Source organism: Thamnophis sirtalis, unplaced genomic scaffold (genome assembly GCF_051295495.1).
Source record: "Thamnophis sirtalis isolate CommonGarterSnake01/CBP01778 unplaced genomic scaffold, rThaSir2_p1.2 scaffold_2, whole genome shotgun sequence".
Classification (NCBI taxonomy): domain Eukaryota; kingdom Metazoa; phylum Chordata; class Lepidosauria; order Squamata; family Natricidae; genus Thamnophis; species Thamnophis sirtalis.
The window spans coordinates 58537443-58558755 of record NW_028261382.1 but is presented as its reverse complement, the minus strand read 5'-3'; the positions used below and the strand labels follow the sequence as shown (position 1 = coordinate 58558755).

The 21313-nt window shown below is 42.9% G+C and overlaps 1 pseudogene and 1 gene segment (V, D, J or C); both read right to left on the bottom strand.

The window, feature by feature from the left end:
- Positions 1 to 1292: 1292 nt before the first annotated feature.
- LOC148048861 (immunoglobulin lambda variable 5-39-like) lies at positions 1293 to 1944 on the bottom strand. The segment is given in 2 exon segments: positions 1293 to 1731; positions 1843 to 1944. Coding segments are annotated over 2 exon segments (450 nt in total).
- Positions 1945 to 6920: 4976 nt separating this feature from the next.
- LOC148048860 (immunoglobulin lambda variable 5-39 pseudogene) lies at positions 6921 to 7439 on the bottom strand (annotated as a pseudogene).
- Positions 7440 to 21313: the final 13874 nt, after the last annotated feature.

Genomic DNA, 21313 nt, shown 5'->3' with positions numbered 1-21313 from the left:
CACAGCTTCTCTCTTCCACCAACTCCATGTAGCTCACCAATGGTAGCAAGGAACATGGCCAGAAAGAACATGCTGCTTATTCGGGGTAGATATGACACGTTCATCTTCTTTTGAAGCAAATGGATCTTCTCTTGAGGTCAACCCAGTTGTTCTTAAATCCCCAGAGGCCAAAAAAAAATTGGTTCCTTCATGCAAATCATTTGCAGCTTTATCTTCCATCTCTCTGGTGGAACAACCACAAGAGAACCTCCTGCACCTGCTAGACAGATTGTGTCTCTGAAGGGTCTTCTCAACTGTATCTGCTACACATGGTTGACTTCAAAGAAATTGGAACAGAGAGGCTTCCAATGAATAAGAGCTGAAATATTTGAGAATTTGGACACTTTACAAAGCTCCAGGAAATTTGGGAGGAGAAGGTGAAAATGAACATCTGGATAGATGGCTCTCACTCATCAAGGGCCAAAGCATTTGATGGTTCTCTTTATAATTTTGCAAGAATGTCCTGGCAATAATTACACCTTGCAAGAAATTGTAAGACTTGTGTGGAATCACCATGATTCATGTAAGGTCCAGCAAGCCTCTATTTCAAGCTTCATCTTCTTCTCTTCTTTCAGATATTAACCACTACCTGAAAATATTTGGACTACCTGGAGATTTTGGGGACATTCTACTCGTTGACTAACATGGTCAATGATTCCAGGTTAAGTTCCAAACCTGGTTTGACATAAAACAGATAGATTCCATACCATGTTTTTTTCTACTGCATCTTTCATTCTTCCCTTTGTCTACATAAAGCACCTCTTTGAGATCATTCTTTTTCATTCCTTCTCTCTGCACTTCCCTAGATCGAAAATAGATGCAATCCTCAAGACAATTGAGGATAAGAAACTTGAATTGGGGGTTTGCTTTCATAAGAAGTACCACAGCATCACCTACTGGTTTTATACATCTCTCTACCGGGAGCCACAAAACCCTTTTGACATCTAAAATGAAGATAAAACTACTTATATCATTGTTTTAAATCTTTATGCTATGTATAAAAAAACTCTAGGGTGTTGCATTTATGAAATCAATGAACTGCTACAGAGAACACAATGTTTTATTTCTGCATGCAACAAAAACCTTTTGAACTCTGGAAAAAAAAAGATGGGTCAAAAAGCTAATTTAACAATTGTGGCGATTCACTCAACACCAAAGAAAGGTCACAAACTGTGGGCAAAACTCCCTTCATAACTCTCTTGCTTAACAAGGGAAGTTTTGGTCCCAATTGTATTGCAGGTATATAAGTTTCGGGAACAGCATTCAATGCTTTGTAGTTCCACAACTTTCATCTGCAGATGCCCGACGTGGTGTGACAAGCAAAAGGTTTTTGTCTCAGTTCCCCATAAAACTCAACCACTGTGTGCCCAGTAAGTTTGTAGTCCCATGTGCTACAGTAATAAACAGCGTCGTCTTCCACTTGAACTCCACTGATCACCAGATTCCAGAGGTTCTTGGAGGCATCGGGGGAAACGCTGAACCTCTCCGGGACCCCAGTTCCCCTGACTTGATCGGTACTGGTATAATAGCGGTACAGAAAACGTGGGATGCCACCTGGTTTCTGCTGGTACCACCTGGCTCTCTCGCGGTCAATGGAGTAGCCACTGTTCATTTGACAAGGGATGTTTAATGTTAACCCTGGAGACGCAGTCAGGGAGGCTGGTTGAGTTAGTATCAGCTGGGACTCCAAACCTGCAACCAAATAAAAAAGAGGAACTATGTTAGCGTGTCTACTGGATGGATCTTGATGGAACAGACAAACATCTTCTTGAAAAGAACCTTCAACCCATGATCTGGACTCACCCGAGAAGAGCCATCCCAGGAATAGAACAGAGTAGGCCCACAACATTGTAAGAGGGATGAGCACACCGATGAATTCTCTGCCCCTCTCAATCCTTTCAAATGCCTTATATTGAAACCATGGAGGCAAAATCTCTGTTTTTTATGCAAATATCATCATCCTTGTGATGTCACAGAAGGACTCTGGGAGGATTTAGATTTAAAAAGAGGTTTTCCAGTCTACTTAAACTGATCCACAACCATAAGTGCTTTTCAAAAGACAACTTGACTGTCTTGAAAATGAAAATGTTTCATTTTTCATCCAAGAAGCTTCTTCAGTTCTTCTCCAAGAACTTGAGTTCTCTCGCATGCTCAGAGAACACCATTTCCCTCTCAATACATCTCTAAGTAATTTTACATTTATAAATCCTATTATTTCTTATCTTTTGCTTATCAATCTATGTTTGGTTATTTGTATCAGACAGTCTTCGTTGTTCTTCTACTAATATATAACCTTTCCTACTTTTATACATCCTGCTTTTCCTACATTCCTATCACTAATTCCTACTTCTTCTATAATACAAACTACATTTTCCAAGCTCTTATTTCCTATTTCTATCCTCTAACCACTTATACTATTTTTCCCAAATTAAATAGTACTCTGTTTCCTCCCTGCCTTGATCGGTACTGTTCTAATGTTCCCTTTTATTTGTATCCATTTTATGTATTCAAAATCAATTTTATACTTATATATGTTATCTAATACATGCTTGTATAAATAAATAAATAAATCTGTAGGCCTCTTGCACCTGCTAGACAGACTGTGTCTCTGAAGGATCTTCTCAACTGTATCTGCTACACATGGTTGACTTCAAAGAAATTGGAACAGAGAGGCTTCCAATGAATAAGAACTTAAATATTTGAGAACTTGGACACTCTATGAAGCTCCAGGAAATTTGGGAGGAGAAGGTGAAAATGAACATCTGGATAGATGGCTCTCACTCAAGTGCTTTGGCCCTTGATGGTTCTCCATATAATTTTGCAAGAATGTCCTGGCAATAATTACACCTTGCAAGAAATTGTAAGACTTGTGTGGAATCACCATGATTCATGAAAGGTCCAGCAAGCATCTATTTCAAGTTTCAACTTCTTCTCTTCTTTCAGATATTAACCACTACTTGAAAATATTTGGACTACCTGGAAATTTTGAGGACATTCTATTCATTGACTAACATGGTCAATGATTCAAGGTTAAGTTCCAAACCTGGTTTGACGTAAATAGAATAGAATAGAATGGAATAGGAGTTGGAAGGGACCTCTTGAAGATCTTCTAGTCCAACTCTTTGCTCAGGCATGAAACCTTACACTACTTCAGACAAACGGTTATCCAACATCTTCTTAAAAACCTCCAGTGTTGGAGCATTCACAACTTCTGGAGGCAAGTTGTTCCACTGGCCAATTGTTCTAACTGTCGGGAAATTTCTCCTTATTTCTTTGTTGCTTCTCTCCTTGATTAATTTCCACCCGTTGCTTCTTGTCCTACCCACAGGTGTTTCCTTTGGTGGTTGGCTGGCCAAAGTAACAACAGACCGCAGGACAAGGATCCAAAACTGCGGGACACAGTTTTTTGTGGCTGTGATAAAATGGAAGATATTGAGCTGGATGTCCATGGAGCACTCGATTTTCCCACCTGTAAAGAATCCATAGTGAGAAATTCTCCATTTCAAGGGAGCTTAGGGGGCATTTTAACATGTAGAACAGTCTTTGGAAGACCCTCCTGGACAAAACTGCATTTCATTAATTATTCCAAAAATTCCACATTGTTGTTCCCAAACAAGGTAACTGTAGGCCATATCTGGAATGCCTGAAATTTTGTTTCTTTAAAATTGCCTTTTTGATGTGGTCCAAGAACGTTCACCTACATCTCATTTGTCATCTCTGTTTCCAAGAGATGTCCTCATTAATTCATGAGCCTCGAGCCAAGTTTAAAAACAAATCCAGTCATTTATTAGGTGCAATATTTCGGCAATTACCCAAGCGGAGTCAAGTCTGACCTCACATAAGTTACGGCCCCCTAGAACCCTATTTTCCCCCTCCTCCCTGTGTGTGTCATAAATCACATTCTCCCATGGAGTACTTTGGAGGCTGTATAAACCACACCCCTTCTGCTTGCTCTGGTAACCGGGGATACAATCTGGAGAAAAGCATGTGTGGAATGGGCTTTAGGTCAAAGCAGCCGAGCAACTCCGTCAGTTCCCCCTCCTCCTGATGATTGCAACTTGGAAGCTGGCCAGGAATGCTTTTACAAGTTGGCCTCATTCCAGTGGTGGGTTTCAATTTTTTTTAGAACCTCTTCTGTAGGTGTGGCTTGCTTTGTGGGAGTGGCTTGCCAACTGTGTGTCTGGGTGGAAGTGGCTTGACAGCCATGTGACTGGGTGAGAGTGGTTTGCCAGCTATGTGACTGGGTGGGAGTGGCTTGGCAGTCATGTGACTGGGTGGGCATGTCCAACTTGTAAAATGTGGTGAAACGCACTTAACAACTTAGCAACCAAAATGTTGGCTCAGGAACTTTGGCATTGAAGTGTGCAAGTCTTAAAGATGTCAAGTTACAAGACCCTTGCACCCCTAACCCTTTAGAAAAAAAACCCAGGGGTGTTCAAAGTTGACAGCTTTAAGACTTTTGGACTTCAACTCCCAGAATTCCTCCTTGCTGTTCATCTTGATGATGTGCAGATGGACGGGGAGAGGGAGCTGGAACCAGTTCTAAACGGCACTGTACATTTGTGGAACCTCTTCTATAGAAGAGCTTAGAACTGGCAGGAACCCACCCCTGCATCATTCATTACGGTTCTTCCTTGGGGTAAGAATAGGCCAAACCTCTGAACTTGGTTCAGTTCCTGCCATGAGGTTTTTATCTCAGTTCCCCCATCCTGATGAACAGCTGTGTGACAGACTGTCACTCCAAACCACACAATAATAAGTCGCATCGTCTTCCAACTGGCTTTCCCTGATGATGAGGGACATGGTGTTGTCCGACTTTGAACCGGAGAAGCGGGCTGGGACGCCACTGGCCCTGGTACTGGTGGAATAGATTAAGAGCCGTGGAACTTCTTCGGACTTCTGCTGGATCCATAGAGGAGCATTGTTGTCTGTGATGGCCCCAGCACTGTAGCTACATGACAGAACAACTGTCTCCCCTGGAGCTACCAACTCTGGATCTCTCAGGTTCTTCAGCTGCTGGATGCTGAGATCTGAAAGAGATTATGAAAGGGGCGGAAAGAATGGGACTAGATCAGAGAGCAAAAAAAAATGCCGAATGATTGTATGCTTGACACCAAAGCAAGTCATTAGATGCCTGTGAGTTTCATCCCTCCCCTGGAGTAATAAGAAATCCCTCACTGAAGGAGGAGAGGATGGTGAAGAGCAGAAGGACCCAAGCCATGATGGAAAGGCAGCTAATCGTCTGGAAGGACAGGAAACACTAACTGGCCTTCTCCGAGACCTTCTTAAACCCTCTGAGGTCGTGTCTCCAAATGCTTCATGCAAATCAATTGCTTTTTAAGTCCAGGCTGAGGGTGAGGAGGCGCATAAAGTCAGCAAATGGCTTTTTGCTGCCCCCTTTTGGATGAAGGTGGAGATGGAGATGGAGTCCTTTATAATAACAAGAGCAATAGCAATAGCACTTAGACTTATATACCACTTCACAGTGCTTTACAGCCCTCTCTAAGCAGTTTACCGAACCAGCCTCTTGCCCCCAACAATCTGGGTCCTCATTTTATCAAACTCAAAAGGATGGAAGGTTGAGGCAATTTTGAGCAGGTTAGGATCGAACTGCTGGCAAGGGGCAAGAGTCAGCCTGCAATACTGTATTCTAACCACTGGGCCACCACAATTCCTAATTCTGCACCAGGTAAAAATCCAAGTGGAAGATAGCAATTTTTTCTATATCTTTACTTTGTCCTATACTCTATTATATACTTCATTATATCGGGACACGATGGCTCAGGGGCTAAGATGCTGATCTTGTCAATCAGAAAGGTAAGCAGTTCGGTGGTTCGAATCCCTAGCACTGCATAACGGAGTGAGCTCCCATTATTTGTCCCAGCTTCTACCAACCTAGCAGTTTGAAAGCACATAAAAATGCAAATAGAAAAATAGGAACCACCTTGCCAGCCACATGACCACAGAGACGTCTTCGGACAGTGCTGGCTCTTTGGGTTTGTAACAAGATGAGCACCACCCCCTAGAGTCAGGAACATCTAGCACATATGTGTGAGGGGAACCTTTACCTTATACTTTATTGACATGGACAATCTGGCCCATTGGGTAAGGGGGTGTTCTGTTCAATTTTTGGGACCGCAACATCCAATCGTGGCAAAGGAGGGTGAACAATCTCAGGCCCTTTTAAGGAGACTTGAAATTGTTGAAAGCACCTAAAGCATTGATGATGTGACGTTGCTCAATAATTAGCAACGAACAGTTGTAGAAATGGAATTGATTTTGGCAATTAAGTCCAGTGCTTTGCAACGGGGGCTCCAAATTGCAAGAGAATTTAGAAAATCTAGAATCTAGAAAAAGTGCAGAGGAGAGCAACCAAGATGATTTGGAGATTGGAGGCTAAAACATATGAAGAATGGTTGCAGGAACTGGGCATGGCTAGGCTAGTGAAGAGGAGAACCAAAGGAGACAGGAGAGCCATCTTACAATATTTGAGGGGCTGCCACAGAGAGGAAGGGGTCGAGCTATTTTCCAAAACACCTGAAGGCCAGACAAGGAATAATAATGGATGGAAACGGACCAAGGAGAGATTCAACCTAAAAACAAGGAGGAACTTTCTGACAGTGAGAACAATCAACCGATGGAACAGAAGTTGCTTTCGGAAGTTGTGGGAGCTTCATCACTTGAGACTTTCAAGAAGAGTCTGGACTGCCATTTGTCAGGAATGGTGTAGGGTCTCCTGCTTGAGCGGGGGGTTGGACTAGATGACCTATAAGGTCCCTTCCAACTCTGTTATTCTGATTAATCTGAGAAATAGAAGAAATAGTAAAACTATCTGCCTACATTTTGGGGGATTGACTTCAGTGCTTTGAATGTTCACAACTTCACCTGCAGATGCCTGACTTGGTGTGACAAGCCAAAGGTTTTTGTCTCAGTTCCCCATAAATATCAATCACTGTGAACCCAGTAAGTTTGTAGTCCCAGGAGGCACAATAATAAACAGCATCGTCTTCCACTTGAACTCCACTGATCACCAGATTCCAGAGGTTCTTGGAGGCATCAGGGGAAACGCTGAACCTCTCCGGGACACCAGTTCCCCTGCCTTGATCGGTACTGGTATAATAGTGGTACAGAAAACGTGGGATGCCGCCTGGTTTCTGCTGGAGCCACCTGGCTCTCTCACTGTTAATGGAGTAGCCACTGTTCATTTGACAAGGGATGTTTAATGTTAACCCTGGAGATGCAGTCAGGGAGGCTGGTTGAGTTAATATCATCTGAGACTCCAAACCTGCAACCAAATAAAAATGAGGAACTATGTTAGCGTGTCTTCTGGATATATCTTGATGGAACAGAAACATCTCCTGCCTCCCTTGGAAAAAACCTTCACCCATGGTCTGGATCATGGTTCGTCAACCTGAAAGATTGAAAGGGTCACAAAGGTCCTAACCGGAAGCCCCTCGTTCAATTCTGGAGCCAACCAGAAGTCCAGTTTCCCCCCACCATAGAGTCTCCTCCTAGCACGGTGTCCTTTTTCCTCTACCTGTCCTAACCGAAAGCCCTACCCACTGTGGAGCTGACCCGAAAACCCACTCCTTGCCAGAGTGTCTCCTCCTGGCATGCTGTGCTCCCCCCCCCCCCGGGCAACCGGTTACTCCTGTCAAAATTGTGGAGCCGACCGGCGACAGGGAGCCATAGCAGAGGCATGAAAGAGCCACATGCGGGTTGCTGACCCCTTGTCTGGACTCACCTGAGAAGAGCCATCCCAGGAAGAGAAGAGAGTAGACCCACAACATTGTTAAGAAGGATGTGCACACCGCTGGCTTCTCCTGCCTCTGTCTATCCTTCCAAACGCCTTATATTAAATCCATGGAGGCAAATCCTCCGTTGTTTATGCAAATATGATCAGTTGAACTACGTTTGGCTCTCTGCTGCACCCTTGTGGTGCCTGGGAGGACTTAGATTCATGTTCCAGGCTACTGGGTGATATTTGCATAAGAATCCGCAACCAGAACACTGGGGTGATTTTTTTTAATTAGGAAAAAAAATGTTCTGTACAGGTCCCAAAGGTGCTTTTCAAATGCCAACTTATCTTTCTTTTTCTGTGGAAATGATTTACTCCATGCTAATCAATTGCTTTTTAAGTCCAGGCTGTGGGTGAGGAGGTGCATAAAATCAGCCAATGGCTTTTTGCTGCCCCCTTTTGGATGGAGATGGAGATGAAGATGGAGTCCATTATAATAACAAGAGCAAGAGCACAGACTTATATACTGCTTTATAGTGGCTTCTAGCCAGTTGTGGGATTCAGCCAGTTCGCACCTATTCGGGAGAACCGGTTGTTGACTTTTTAAGCAGTTCGGAGAACCGGTTGTTGGAAGAAATCTCATTTTGTTTTTTCCCACTTTACAGGGCTAATCCTGCAAGGAAGGCAGGCAGGAAACATTCTGTTTTTATTTCTAGCCTAATCTTTATTGCCCTGCTTACAGAAACTGTCTCTCTGGTTAACCCTTATTAGATTGTAACAGCTAAGATGAAGTGCCCATCAACGTGAGTGATATTGAGTTGGCCATGCCCACCCAGTAACCAAGCCCCACCTACCCTGCTGGTCATTAGGGCAGAGAACCTGTTGTTAAATTATTTGAATCCCACCACTGCTTCTAGCCCTCTCTAAGCCGTGACCCGTGAAAACCGCGGTCCACAAAAGTGCGCTCGACTAAAGCACGCATTTTACGTCATCACAGCGCGACGAAAAAATTTAAAAATTGAAATAAAAATAAAATTAAAGCAAGCCGATTCACATAAAGGTAAGGGTTAGGTTTAGGGTTAGGGTTAGGGTTAGGGTTAGGTTAAGGGTTAGGGTTAGGTTTAGAGCATTAGGGTTACGTTTAGCATTAGGTTAAGGGTTAGCATTATGTTTAGCGTTAGGTTAAGGGTTAGGTTTAGGGTTAGGTTTAGGGTTAGGTTAAGGGTTAGGTTTAGGGTTAGGTTTGGGGGGGTTAGGGTAAGGTTTTCGCTTTATTTTTACATTTATCGATCACAGCGCGATGTTTTCATCGCGCTGTGATGACGTCACATACGCGCTTTCGTCAAGCACGATTTTGTCGTCCGCGGTTTTGTGGTGGAACCCTCTAAGCAGTTTACAGAGTCAGCATATTATCCCCCCACAATCTGGGTCCTCTTTTTACCAACCTCGGAAGGATGGAAAGCTGACTCAGCATTGAGCTGGTCAGGATCGAATTCCTGGCAGTGGGCAGAGTTAGCCTGCAATAATGCATTCAGATAGATCAAGAGACTGCAATACTACATTCTAACCACTGCGCCACCAGGGATCTTCCTATAAACTCCAATGACCTCAACATTAGGATAACCTGCGCCATGATGTTATTGCACATAAATCATATAATTATGTGCCATGACATAGTTATGCAAGTCCATAATTTGAAAAATGTCCTGGCAGTTAGAACAATCAATCAGAGGAATGCCTTGCCTCCAGAAGATGTGAAGGCTCCAACACTGGGAGTTTTTAGAAGAGATTGGACTACTGTTTGTCTGAAATGGGGTAGGGTTTCCTGCTTGAGCAGGGGGTTCGACTAGAAGACCTCCAAGGCCCCTTCCAACTCTGTTATTCTGTTAAATCATGTCATGGCATCTCTGCTTTGTTTTCAGGACAATTTATATTCTGTCCGCATTACAGAGTACTCAAAACAATACCCAGTTAATCTACCCAGGATGGAGGAAAAAAATAGTTGGGGTACCATTCTGTCGGGGGGGGGTGTATCTGGGCAGACTGAAAAGATGAAACATCTTGATTGTCAATCATGAAAACTTCCGAGCTCTTCTTATGTAAGTTGTCGTACTGTGTTACTGTGGTTACCAGCCAAAAGCATCCGTTGTTGGGCAATAGGACCTTCTGGAGATACATAAACCACTTCTTGCCTTATACCGAAAGTTGACAGTGGTTTGTGGTTCAGCTTGAGTACATTGAATCAATTCCCCTGGGAGGAAGGGAGAAAGTGACAAGCTGTATGGGGTACTTTCAGCTTGGTTTACAGGGTGCCAAATAAAATGACTAAAAGGAGCAACGAAAGGGAAAAGTGAGACTTTAAATTGCCACGTTGTCAGGAGTAAAGTACAATTATTCCAGATCTGTATTTCTTTATCTACTACTAGCTGTTAACCCAGGATTGCCCGGGTATTTGTTTATCCCAATCTTGTTATTAGACATTCACAAATGTCTGGACCAAACATAAATTCTAATGTTGGATTTTCCCCCTTACTAGAGGGAGCCCCCTTGTAGAGTACTGTGAAGACGTTACCATGGCAACTCCACTGGGCTGTACAGTGGAATCCATTTTTAAGGCAATACAGTAAAAACCATTTTAGAGCACAACAGGCTGTATCTTAACAGAACACATACTTCAAGGGGTCTTATGAGTGTCTTACTCCCACAGTATTTGTTTCCAGAGAGGCAGTACAGTAAGGCAGTACAGTATAAGCCATTTTAAAGCACAACAGGCTGTATCTTAACAGAACACAGACATTGAGGGGTGTCTTACTCCCACAGTGTTTGTTTCCAGAGAGTAAGTCATCTGTGTAGCAAGTTTGGCTGCTATACACCAAAGTACACACACACACACACACACACACACATTCATACACATACATAGATACAAACATAAATACATACATATAACAACAAGACACAAGGACAGTTTTTTCCTGAACGCATCACTCTGCTAAAGAACTAATTCCAACAACACTGTCATATTACCTCCTAAGACTATATTACTATTATTTTTCTCTTCCTTCCTAATATCTATCTCTCCTCACTTATGACTATAACCATGTTGCTTGTATCTTTCTATTTATATTGCTTTGTTTGTTTCCCAGTACGATTTGATAGCTTATTTGTAACCTTGACTGTCACTAAGTGTTGTATCTTTTTATTCTTGATGAATGTATTTTATTCTCCTTATGCACACTGAGAGCACATGCACCAAAGACAAATTCCTTGTGTGTCCAATCACACTTGGCCAATAAAGAATTCTAAATGCAAAAGGGGAAATATTTCTCCTTTTGTTTTCTTTTTAAATTGTTTTGCTAGCCCTCCGCCAGCACAAACGAAGCCCAAGCTCCATTTTCACCAGCAGAGGTAGCACAGGCGGATCCTTTGCTTGTTCCAGGGTGACCCCCGTGGGCCTTGAGTTTGACACCCCTGATTTAGACCTACCTTCTCCAGAACTATCTGTCCCCAATTAAAGTTGTCTCTTTTGAGTAAGGTTTAGGATGGAAACCACGAAAGACCAACAGTGCCATCTAGTGTCCAAAGACAAGTAAGGCAAGTAAGATACCGTTTCAGGCGCAGGTGGGAAATAGCAAGGGGAACCTACTTCACATGCTCTCCTCTTGGTGGCGGAAGAGAGCAAGTAAGGTTGAAAGAACATTAGATGCATCAGGAGTTCCAAAGATCTACATCTATATGGGTTGCAGAGATGCAGAAGCTCATCTAAAATGGGGATATGAGAAGGGAACAGTGAGAATAATTCATCAGTGGAACTGCTTGCCTCCAGAAGTTGTGGATGCTCCCCCACGAAGACTGCATTACTATTATTCATCTCTTCCTTCCTAGTACCTATCTCTTCCCACTTATGACTATAGCCATGTTGCTTCTATCTTTACAATTTATATTGCTTTTATTTGTTTCCTAGTACGAGTTGATAGCTTATTAGTAACCTTGACGATCACTAAGTTTCTAGAATTAGAAGAATTAAATGCTTGGATTCACCACCACTTAGAAAAAGTCTAACCACCTTGTCATGGACGAGGGGAACGGTTGGATTTATTTTGAACTTATTTCACCTTTACAAAAAGAGATAAGAATGAAAAGTAATTGTTGTTTACTCTTCCCCGTTGCCACTTTCATTGACATATCAGATTCCATTTTCTAAACTGAGAACAACAAATTAATGCTAGTCATTCTTCAATGGTTGATGGATCAATGGATGGATGGATGGATGGATGGATGGATGGATGGATGGATGGATGGATGGATGGATGGGAGGGAGGGAGTGTGGGTGGGTGGATGGATGGATGGATGGATGGATGAGTGGGCGGAAGGATGGATGGATCGATAGATCGATGGATGAGTGGGTAGATGGATCGATGGATTGATGAGTGGGTAGGTCAGTATGTGGGTGTGTGGATAGATGGATGGATGGATGGATGGTGCCATTGGCTGGACTACAAAGTCTGCAAAATAGGGATTATAGCAAATATTTATGTACAATTTAGATTTCTACTGGGGCAGAATTAACTGATCAGTTTGTGCCAAGCTCTTCCCAGATAAAACCTTCTTGCTTTGGAGGTTTCATTGATGTCACACTTTGGGGGGAAAATGTGGCAGTGAACCATTTTCATTTTTTAGTTTTCAATTAAAAGAAAGATTTGGTTATGGGATTCCCATGAATTCATACTTTTCCTCCCAAATACAGCCGTGAAACTTTGTCAAATATCATTTATTTTCAAAACCAGCTCTTTCCATCGGATTAGCAACCTGAAACCTCAGGGCTCTGGGCTTCCCCAACACCCATCACCCTCCTAAGCTGTGAAACAGAGCTTGTAGCAGATGGAAGTGAAACTGCATGCGGTTCTCTCATTTCTGTTCAGCTGAAGGGTCCCCAGTGTCAGGTCAAGGTATGTTGCCTGTGGTTTCAGGCTGAAGAGGCAGAGAGGAGGTTTTTGTCAGGCTTCCCCATAAGAATTTAACACCGTGCAACAGGGTAACTCCTGTGTTCCAGCTAGCACAGTAATAATCTGCCTCGTCTCCAGCCTCTGCATTGGTGATGGTCAAAGTTCCTGCAGTCCCAGATCTGGTGGCAGTGAACCGATTTGGGATCCCTTCTCCCCTGCTGCAGCCATCACAGTGGACAAAACGAGGGGATTTTCCTGCTTTCTGTTGATACCAGTAGATACTGTGGGAAGTCTGAGTTCTTGTGCAGGAGAGCATCACGGTTCCACCTGGGGCCACAGAGATGGAGGGAGGCTGAGTCCAAGGGGACTGACCCTCAATGCCTTTCAAGAGGTGGGGGAGAAAAAGAAAGGAATATTGTAAATGTGATGCACCTCCCTTTGCTTTGACATTTCCATGGGATTCTCTTCTAATGAGAATCACAGTCAAATCCTCTCTTGGCCCAGGAAATTTTTACCTGTGCAGTAAGTGAGAAGTGCAAGGAAGACCACAGCCCAACCCATGGTCAACTCTGGCAAGGAATAATCTTTTAAGGAGGAAAATTATAATCTTCTCCAGATCTTCTCCCTTCCTTTACTTAAATGCCCCAGTTTTTTCCTTTCATGCAAATGAGATCTGAACTCATTGGTTGTACTAGAATTTTTTTATAATCAGGTCTTGTATTTTAGCCAATGACGGGTGGACACATTTGCATAGAGGGGGCTCAGAAATTGAGGTAGACTTTAATGCTTGCATTCACCAACATCTAGTAAAGATCTGACCACCATGTCATGGATGAGGAGAATTGCTGGATTTATTTCAACCTTATATCACCTTAAGAAAAACTCTGTTATTCTGTTTCATCATTCTGTTATTCTTTCTATGATCGTGTGTCTCCATCCCATCAAGCCCAAAGAAAGTTCAGAATGGTATAGGATCCCCTGCTGTGGGAAAGGGTTGGACTAGGAGACCTCCAAATTCCCTTCTTTTTATTATGCTGGGTTCTATGTTCCCATAAATATATGTGTGCTAAGCAAAGAACAAAAAGTGAAGGCTAGTCATTATTCAATAGTTCACAGATGGTTGATTGCTTGGTTGATTAGTTGGTTGGTAGGATGGATGGATGGATGCTTGGATGGGTGGGTGAATGGTTGATTAGTTGGTTGGTTGGTTGGATGGATAATTAGATGGATGGGTGGGTGGGAGGATGGATGTCTCATTCCCAAAATCTTTCTCTATTGTATCCTTTTATGGACTGATTCATGGATAATTCTTCAGAGGTTTCCTTACTATAAACCTTCTTTGAAAAATACTGTTCTGTGCCAAGGGCTCAGCTCCAAAGTCAGCAAAGTAGAGATTATAACCAATATTTATATAAAGTTTAAACTTCTACTGATGTCAAATTAATTGATCAATTTGCACCACATCCATCCCAGCTAAAACCTTCTTGTTCTGATGGTCCATTTTTACGTTGGGAAATAGATGTGCCAGTGAAGCATTTTCAATTTTCTTTTTTTAGGATAGCAATGTAGGCAATATGGTGATGAGATTCCCATAAAATCATCCTTTTCATCACAAATACAGCAGTGAAACCTTTTCATATATATTTATTTGCAAACCAGCTCTTCCCATCAGATTTGCAACCTGAAGCCTCAGGGCTCTGGGCTTTCCCTTCACCCATCACCCTTCGTGATTGTCAAAGAGACCATGTAGCAGATGAAAGTGAAACTGCGTGAGGTTCTCTCATATCTTTTTCAGTTGAAACATCCTCGGTCACGGCTCAAGGTATGTTGCTTGGGCTTCAGGCCGAAAAGACGTTTTTGTCCCACTTCCCCATAAGAATTGATCACTGTGCAACTGGGTTACTTCTGTGTTCCAACTACCACAGAAATAATCTGCCTCATCTTCAGCCTGCGTGTTAGTAATGGTCAAATATCCTATATTTCCAGATCTGGTGGCAGTGAATCGATTTGGGATCCCTTCTCCCCTGTTGCAGCCATCACAGTGGACAAAACGAGGGGCTTGTCCGGATTTCTCTTGCATCCACAAGATGTAGTGGCGACTCTGAGTTGTTGTGCAGGAGAGTGTAATGGTTCCACCTAGGGCCACGGAGCTGGAGGGAGGCTGAGTCCAAGGGGACTGGCCCTCAATGCCTTTCAAGAGGTGGGGGAGAAAAAGAAAGAAATATTGTAAATGTGATGCACCTCCCTTTGCTCTTAGATATTTCCAACTTCTTATGAGAATCACAGCCAAATTCTCTCTTGGCCCAGGAAAACTTTACCTGTCCAATAAGTGAGGAGTGCAAGGAAGACCACAGCCCAACGCATGGTCACCTTTGGCAATGAATGTTCTTCTAGGAAAGACAATTTTAACCTTCTTCTTCTCCTCCTTTCCTTTTCTTTCCTTAAATGCCTCTGCTTGGCCACTTCATGCAAATGAGAGCTGCACCAATTGGTTCTATTACAATTTTTTTTTATTTCCACAAAGCATAATAAGGGCTTCTTGCTTAGCCAATGACAGTAGGAGATATTTTCATAAAGGAGGTTTTGAAACCAAAGCGTTAAATACTTGGATCTGCCATCTTTTAGTAATGGTCTGAGCACCATGTTATGAATGAGTAGAACTGGATTGGATTTGGATTTGAATTGGATTTATTTCCATTCAAATTGATTTATTCAATAAATGTATTCAATGTATTTCAACCTCATTTCACCTTAAGAAAAAGGGATAAGAATGAAAATGAATTATTGTTTGCACTTCCTGGTTGAACACATTTCTCTGTATATATATAGTTTCATTAATGTAAAGGAATTTAATGAATGTAAATGCTAAGGACTGCCATAGATTCATATAGTTTTTACCCTCTTCCCCGTCAAATTTCGCATAGTCTTAAGTGGAGTAACTCCTGGATATTTATTCCTAAAGTTCTTTACTGTACATCTGCTTGGCAAAATTCTCTGCAGTGCTATAACAAACACCCAAAGTCAGGTAAATGCAGATTGTAGACAATGTCTATATCCAGTCGATGTTAATTGTCCAGTTTGCACCACACCCATCTCAATTAAATCCTTCTTGCTTTACTAGGTCAGGTGGGTGTTCCATTTCTGGGCATGGGTCTTGCAGTTGAGGCTATTGGTCTGTAGGCTTCTCCTCCACCTTCTGTGCCCTCCTTCCTTCCTTATTCTAGAAGAAGAGACTAGACTTTGCAGGAGCCACATCTGGCTAGCCTTTTGCTTATACAATATCATTTTCTGGAGAAATATAAAAAGGCAGCAGCAGCTCCTACTGGCCACCGATATGGCAGCATCTACTATCCTCACCTGGGCTGAAGAAATGCAATATCTGTTGTACTTTGATGGCCATCATCTTCCTTCCCTTCAAATATCAGATGAGATGAAAGAGGAGAAGAAAGGAATAAGACGTGTCTTCCTTATAAATTCTTCCATTTAAGATGTCTCAAAGTTTTACTTGTTTTTAACACTTGATTTTAAAAATATAGATCCTTCTCTGTCCTTCTTCATTTTAGTGCTGAGTTTGAGTTGAAGGATGTTTCTGTTGATCAAAAGAGTTTCATGTTTTCATTGGCCAAGTCATTTCTCCTTGAAAGAGAATGTTTAGCACATTAACTGCTCAGTTCCAGATCTAACGTAGAAGAACCAGACATGAATGGCAAGAGAAGAAACAACAGATGGGAATTAATCAAGAAGAGAAGCAATCTAGAACTAAGGAGGAATTTCCTAACAGTGAGAACAATGAACTAGTGGAAGGGCTTGCGTCCAGAAGTTCCACCACTACAGGTTTCCAAGAAGATATTGGACATCCATTTGTCTGGAACAGCTTGTGGTCTTCTGCTTGTGCAATGGGTTGGACTAGAAGACCTTCACCTCCCTTATTCTGCTCTGTTAGATGTGCAATCTTGGTTTATCTCTCCATCCTCCGGCCACAAACCTGCTCCAGGGATTACCTTTCAGCACGCATACAATCCCCTTTACCCCACCTCAAAACCACTGTTGAACTACCAGAAAATCAACTCTTAGATGCTCCAATTGTCCAGAATCTTCTTTTATAGTTTTTACTCAGACCTCTAGAGCCTGAGACCGTGGGGCTGGTTGCTTCCCCTGCACTCTTCTGCCCTGTGCCCTAATCCCTCCCTGATGGGGGCAGAGAGACTTTTATGGAGATGGAAAAGAATCAAGAGGAGCTGCATCAAGTGTCCCCAGTCAAAGATCAAAGTATGTTGCTTTTGGTTTCGGGCTGAAGAGGATGAGAGGAGGTTTTTGTCACACTTCCCCATAAGAATTCACCACCGTGCAACGCAGTATCAGCACTGTTCCAACTACCACAGTAATAAACTGCCTCGTCTCCAGCCTCTGCATTGGTGATGGTCAAAGTTCCTGTAGTCCCAGATTTGGTGGCAGTGAACCTATTTGGGATCCCTTCTCCCCTGCTACTGCAGCCGCTACAGTGGACAAAATGGGGGGCTTCTCCTGCTTTCTGTTGATACCAGCCAATCCAGTAGGTACTCTGAGTTGTGCAGGAGAGTGTGATGGTCCCACCAGGGGACACAGAGCTGGAGGGAGGCTGAGTCCAAGCAGACTGACCATTGATCCCTTTAAATAAAGGAGGGGTGGAGGGAGGGAAAGAGTGAGGGGAGAAAAAGGAAGAAATAGTGTTAAACTGATGCACATTCATTCCCTCTGAACCATTTCCATGTGACCCTTTTCTTAGGAGAATCACAGCCAAATCCTCTCTTGGCCCAGGAAAACTTTACCTGTGCAGTAAGTGAGCAAAGCTAAGAAAATCACAGCCCAACCCATGGTCAACTTTGGCAAGGAATGTCCTTTTAGGAAAGAGAATTATGTGCTTCTTCAGATCTTCTCCTTTCCTTTCCTTAAATGCCCCTTGCTTTCTCCTTCCATGCAAATGAGATCTGCCCTCATTGGTCCTCCTAGAAAACTTCCTTCCCAAAAAGCATTTTGAGGTCCTCTGGTTTAACCAATCAGCAGAGGAAACATTTGCATAGAAGAGATTTGGAAACTGGGAGGAATTTAAAGGTCTCAATTAAAAATGAAAGTGTGCTGCGTGTAGCACAGGAAAATCTGTGAATTTCTTCAAACATGCTTCTTTACATGTGAAAGTGACATGGAAAGGATACATGGAATTCGGCAACTCTACTTAATCTCAACAGTGTGTAGAACTACCAGACTAGGGAAAAAGAGGAGCACCATCCTCCACTTGGACATATGGGCTAAGATGGTCAGAAGAAATCCCCATATTCTGTTTTTTATTAATATTTGGAAGAAGCCGCCAGAAGCAGAGTTGATGATTCCATCCTTTTCCTTTTATCCTGCCTATTTCAGGTATTCTGGGAGGGATCAGCGCCTTTCTCACTGAAAAGAAGAGAGGAGACATTTCAGGAGCCACATCTGACCAGGTTTTGGCTGAAGTCCTTCTTTGGAGATCTACGAAAGGGCATCAGCAGCCCCTACTGGCCGCTGATATTGTAACATCTGTGTTATCCCCACCTGGGCTGAAGAAATGCAGCTGTTTTCTGTCCCTAGAGGACCATCTCTTCCTTCTGTTTAAATATCAGAAAAAGAAGAGAGAGAAAAGATAAGGGGAAGGAAAACAAGAACCTGCCTTCTTCCCTAATTGTCTTACACAATATTTCACAAAGCCTCCCTTGTTTTTCATACTTTGATTTGAAGAAAGACATTTTCTGTAGACATTATAGATACATCTGTGGCATTGTCCTTCTCTGGGCTTCTCCTTCTTGATTATAGTGGTGTCCTTGAGTTTGAGGAAAGGGAGGTCCATGCTGCTCAGATGAATTTCATGTTTTGGGTGGCTGATTCGTTTCATTTAGTATGCAGTTGGTTCAACTCCACAACTAACATAGGAGACCCACACATAACTGTCAATCTATATGAACTCTTCATCCTTACATCCTACAGGCATGGGGCACCCTTGTCCCATGGACCATTTTTTTTAGCTTGTGTCTTCCTACAATTCCCTTTTTCCCCATCTCCCATCAAGTGTTGAACCATCTGGGCAATTGCAATTGTGTAGAAGAGGTTCAATGTGCATATATAATTAGTAGGTAGTAATGTGTATTGGATATGCAAGAGACCTGTGTTATGCTCTGTATGGTGGAGAAGTCACCAAGACAGTTTCCCAATGTCCGACCTTTTCTTTTTTAACAATAAAAATGTATATTATATATATATATCAAAGAAAAGTGGGGGAGAAAATAAACTCACAAGTCTTTCTCTCCGGCATCTTCCGTTCAAGTGTCCCCAGTCACAGATCAAGGGTTGTGGCTTGTGGTTTCAGGCTGAAGAGGCAGTGAGGAGGTTTTTGTCACACTTCCCCATTTGAATGTACCACTGTGCAGCCTGTCGCTTCCACTGTTCCAGCTACCACAGTAATAAACAGCCACATCCTCAGCCTCTGCATTGGTGATGGCCAAAGATCCTGTAGTCCCAGAACTGGTGGCACTGAATCGATCTGGGATCCCTTCTCCCCTGCTACTGCAGCCATCACAGTGGACAAAACGAGGGCCATTTCCTGCCTTCTGTTGATACCAGCCAAGACCAGAGGGATTGCCAGTTGTTAAACAGGAGAGCGAAATGGTTCCCCCCAGGGAGACGGAGCTGGAGGAAGGCTGAGTCCAAGCAGACTGGCCATCAATCCCTTTAAATAATGGTGGGAGGAAGGGAGGGAGAGAAAGAGCATGGGGAGAAAAAGAAAGAAATACTGTTAAACTGATGCACCTTCATTCTCTCTGAGCCATTTCCAACTTCTTATGAGAATCACAGCCAAATCCTCTCTTGGCCCAGGAAAACTTTACCTGAGAAGGTGGACAGGAGTGCTAAGTAAATCATAGCCCAACCCATGGTCAACTTTGGCAAGGAATGTCCTTTTAGGAAAGAAAATTATCCCCTTCTTCAGATCTTCTCCTTTTCCTTTCCTTAAATGCCCCGTTTTCTCCTTTCATGCAAATGAGATCTGCACTCATTGGTTTTACTAGAAAACTTTCTTCCCCAAAAGCATTATAAGGTCTTCTGGTTTAACCAATGACCAGAGGAAACATTTGCGTCGAGGAGATTTGGGAACCGGGAGGAATTATTAGGTCTCAATTAAAAACCCTGCTGCTTGTGGAACAGGAAAACTTGTCAATTTCGTCTATGTGAATTTGACTTGGACATGAGAAAGTGTAATTATTTAACTCAACCTCCATAGCATGTAAAACCACCCATCTAGGGAAAAGGAGGTGGACCACATAGTCCAGTTGGATACATGGGCTTACAAGGAGTGTAAGATAGCCTCATATTCTTTTATTTAGTTTTTAAATTTTTGGAACAGATCACCAGAAGCAGATTTTTGGGACTGAACTATTTCCTTTTATCTTTCCCTACTTCACCTCTTATGTGAAGGATCGGTGCCCTCCTCTCTCCTTTACAGTAGAGGAAGAGACTGGACTTTGCAGGAATCACATCTGACTGTCCTTTGGTTTAAGTTGTTTTTTGGAGAACCGTGAAAAAGCAGCAGCAACCACTACTGGCATTCCCACTGCCAGGAGTTCGATCTGACCGGCTCAAGGTTGACTCAGCCTTCCATCCTCCCGAGATTGGTACAACAAGGATTCAGAATGTTGGGGGCAAGAGGCTGATTCTCTATACCACTTACAGAGGGTTGTGAAGCACTGTGACGTGTGATAGCTATTACTCTTCCTTGTCTCCTTCCCTCCTTTCTTCCTTCCTTCCTTCCTTCCTTCCATCCATCCATCCATCCATCCATCCATCCATGGTGCACAGTAGTTAGAAAGCAATATTGCAGGATAAATTGGCCAACTGCCAGCAGTTCAATTTTCACCAGGCTCAAGGTTGACTCAGCTTTCCATCCTTCCAAAGTTGGTAAAACGAGGACCCTCCCTCCTTCCCTCCCTCTCTTTTTCTTCTCATCTCTTTATCTAGTCTATTGATCTATCAGAAAGTATTGCAGACTAACTCTGCCAACTGCCAGGAGTTCGATCCTGACCAGCTCAAGGTGGACTCAGCCTTTCATCCTTCCGAGGTCGGTAAAATGAGGTTCCAGATTGTTGGGGGCCATAGGCTGACTCTAAACTACTCAGAGAGGGCTGTTAAGCACCGTGAAAGCTGTATGTGAGTCTATTGCTATTGCCATCAAGAAAGTTTCATGTTTTCAGTGGATGATTCATTTCTCCCGATGAGAAAACATTTAGCACATGATCTATTCAGGATAACTTCTAATGTAGGAGAACCACACCTAAGTGTGGAAATCTTTGTGAAGTGTTCGTCCTTACATCCCCTAGCCTTGGCACAAACTGGTTCTAGTGATCAGTGAGGTACTAGGAAGGATGAGAAGAAGAATAGTCTTTGTGAGGATTAGATGTTTAGCAGAGTGATGGCATTTGGGGGGAAAACTGTCCCTGTGCCTAGTTGACCCCTATAGGGTCGTTTTGAGGGTAGGAGTTGAAACAATTGATTTCCAGGGGTTTAAATATCCACACACATATCCACACTAATCATC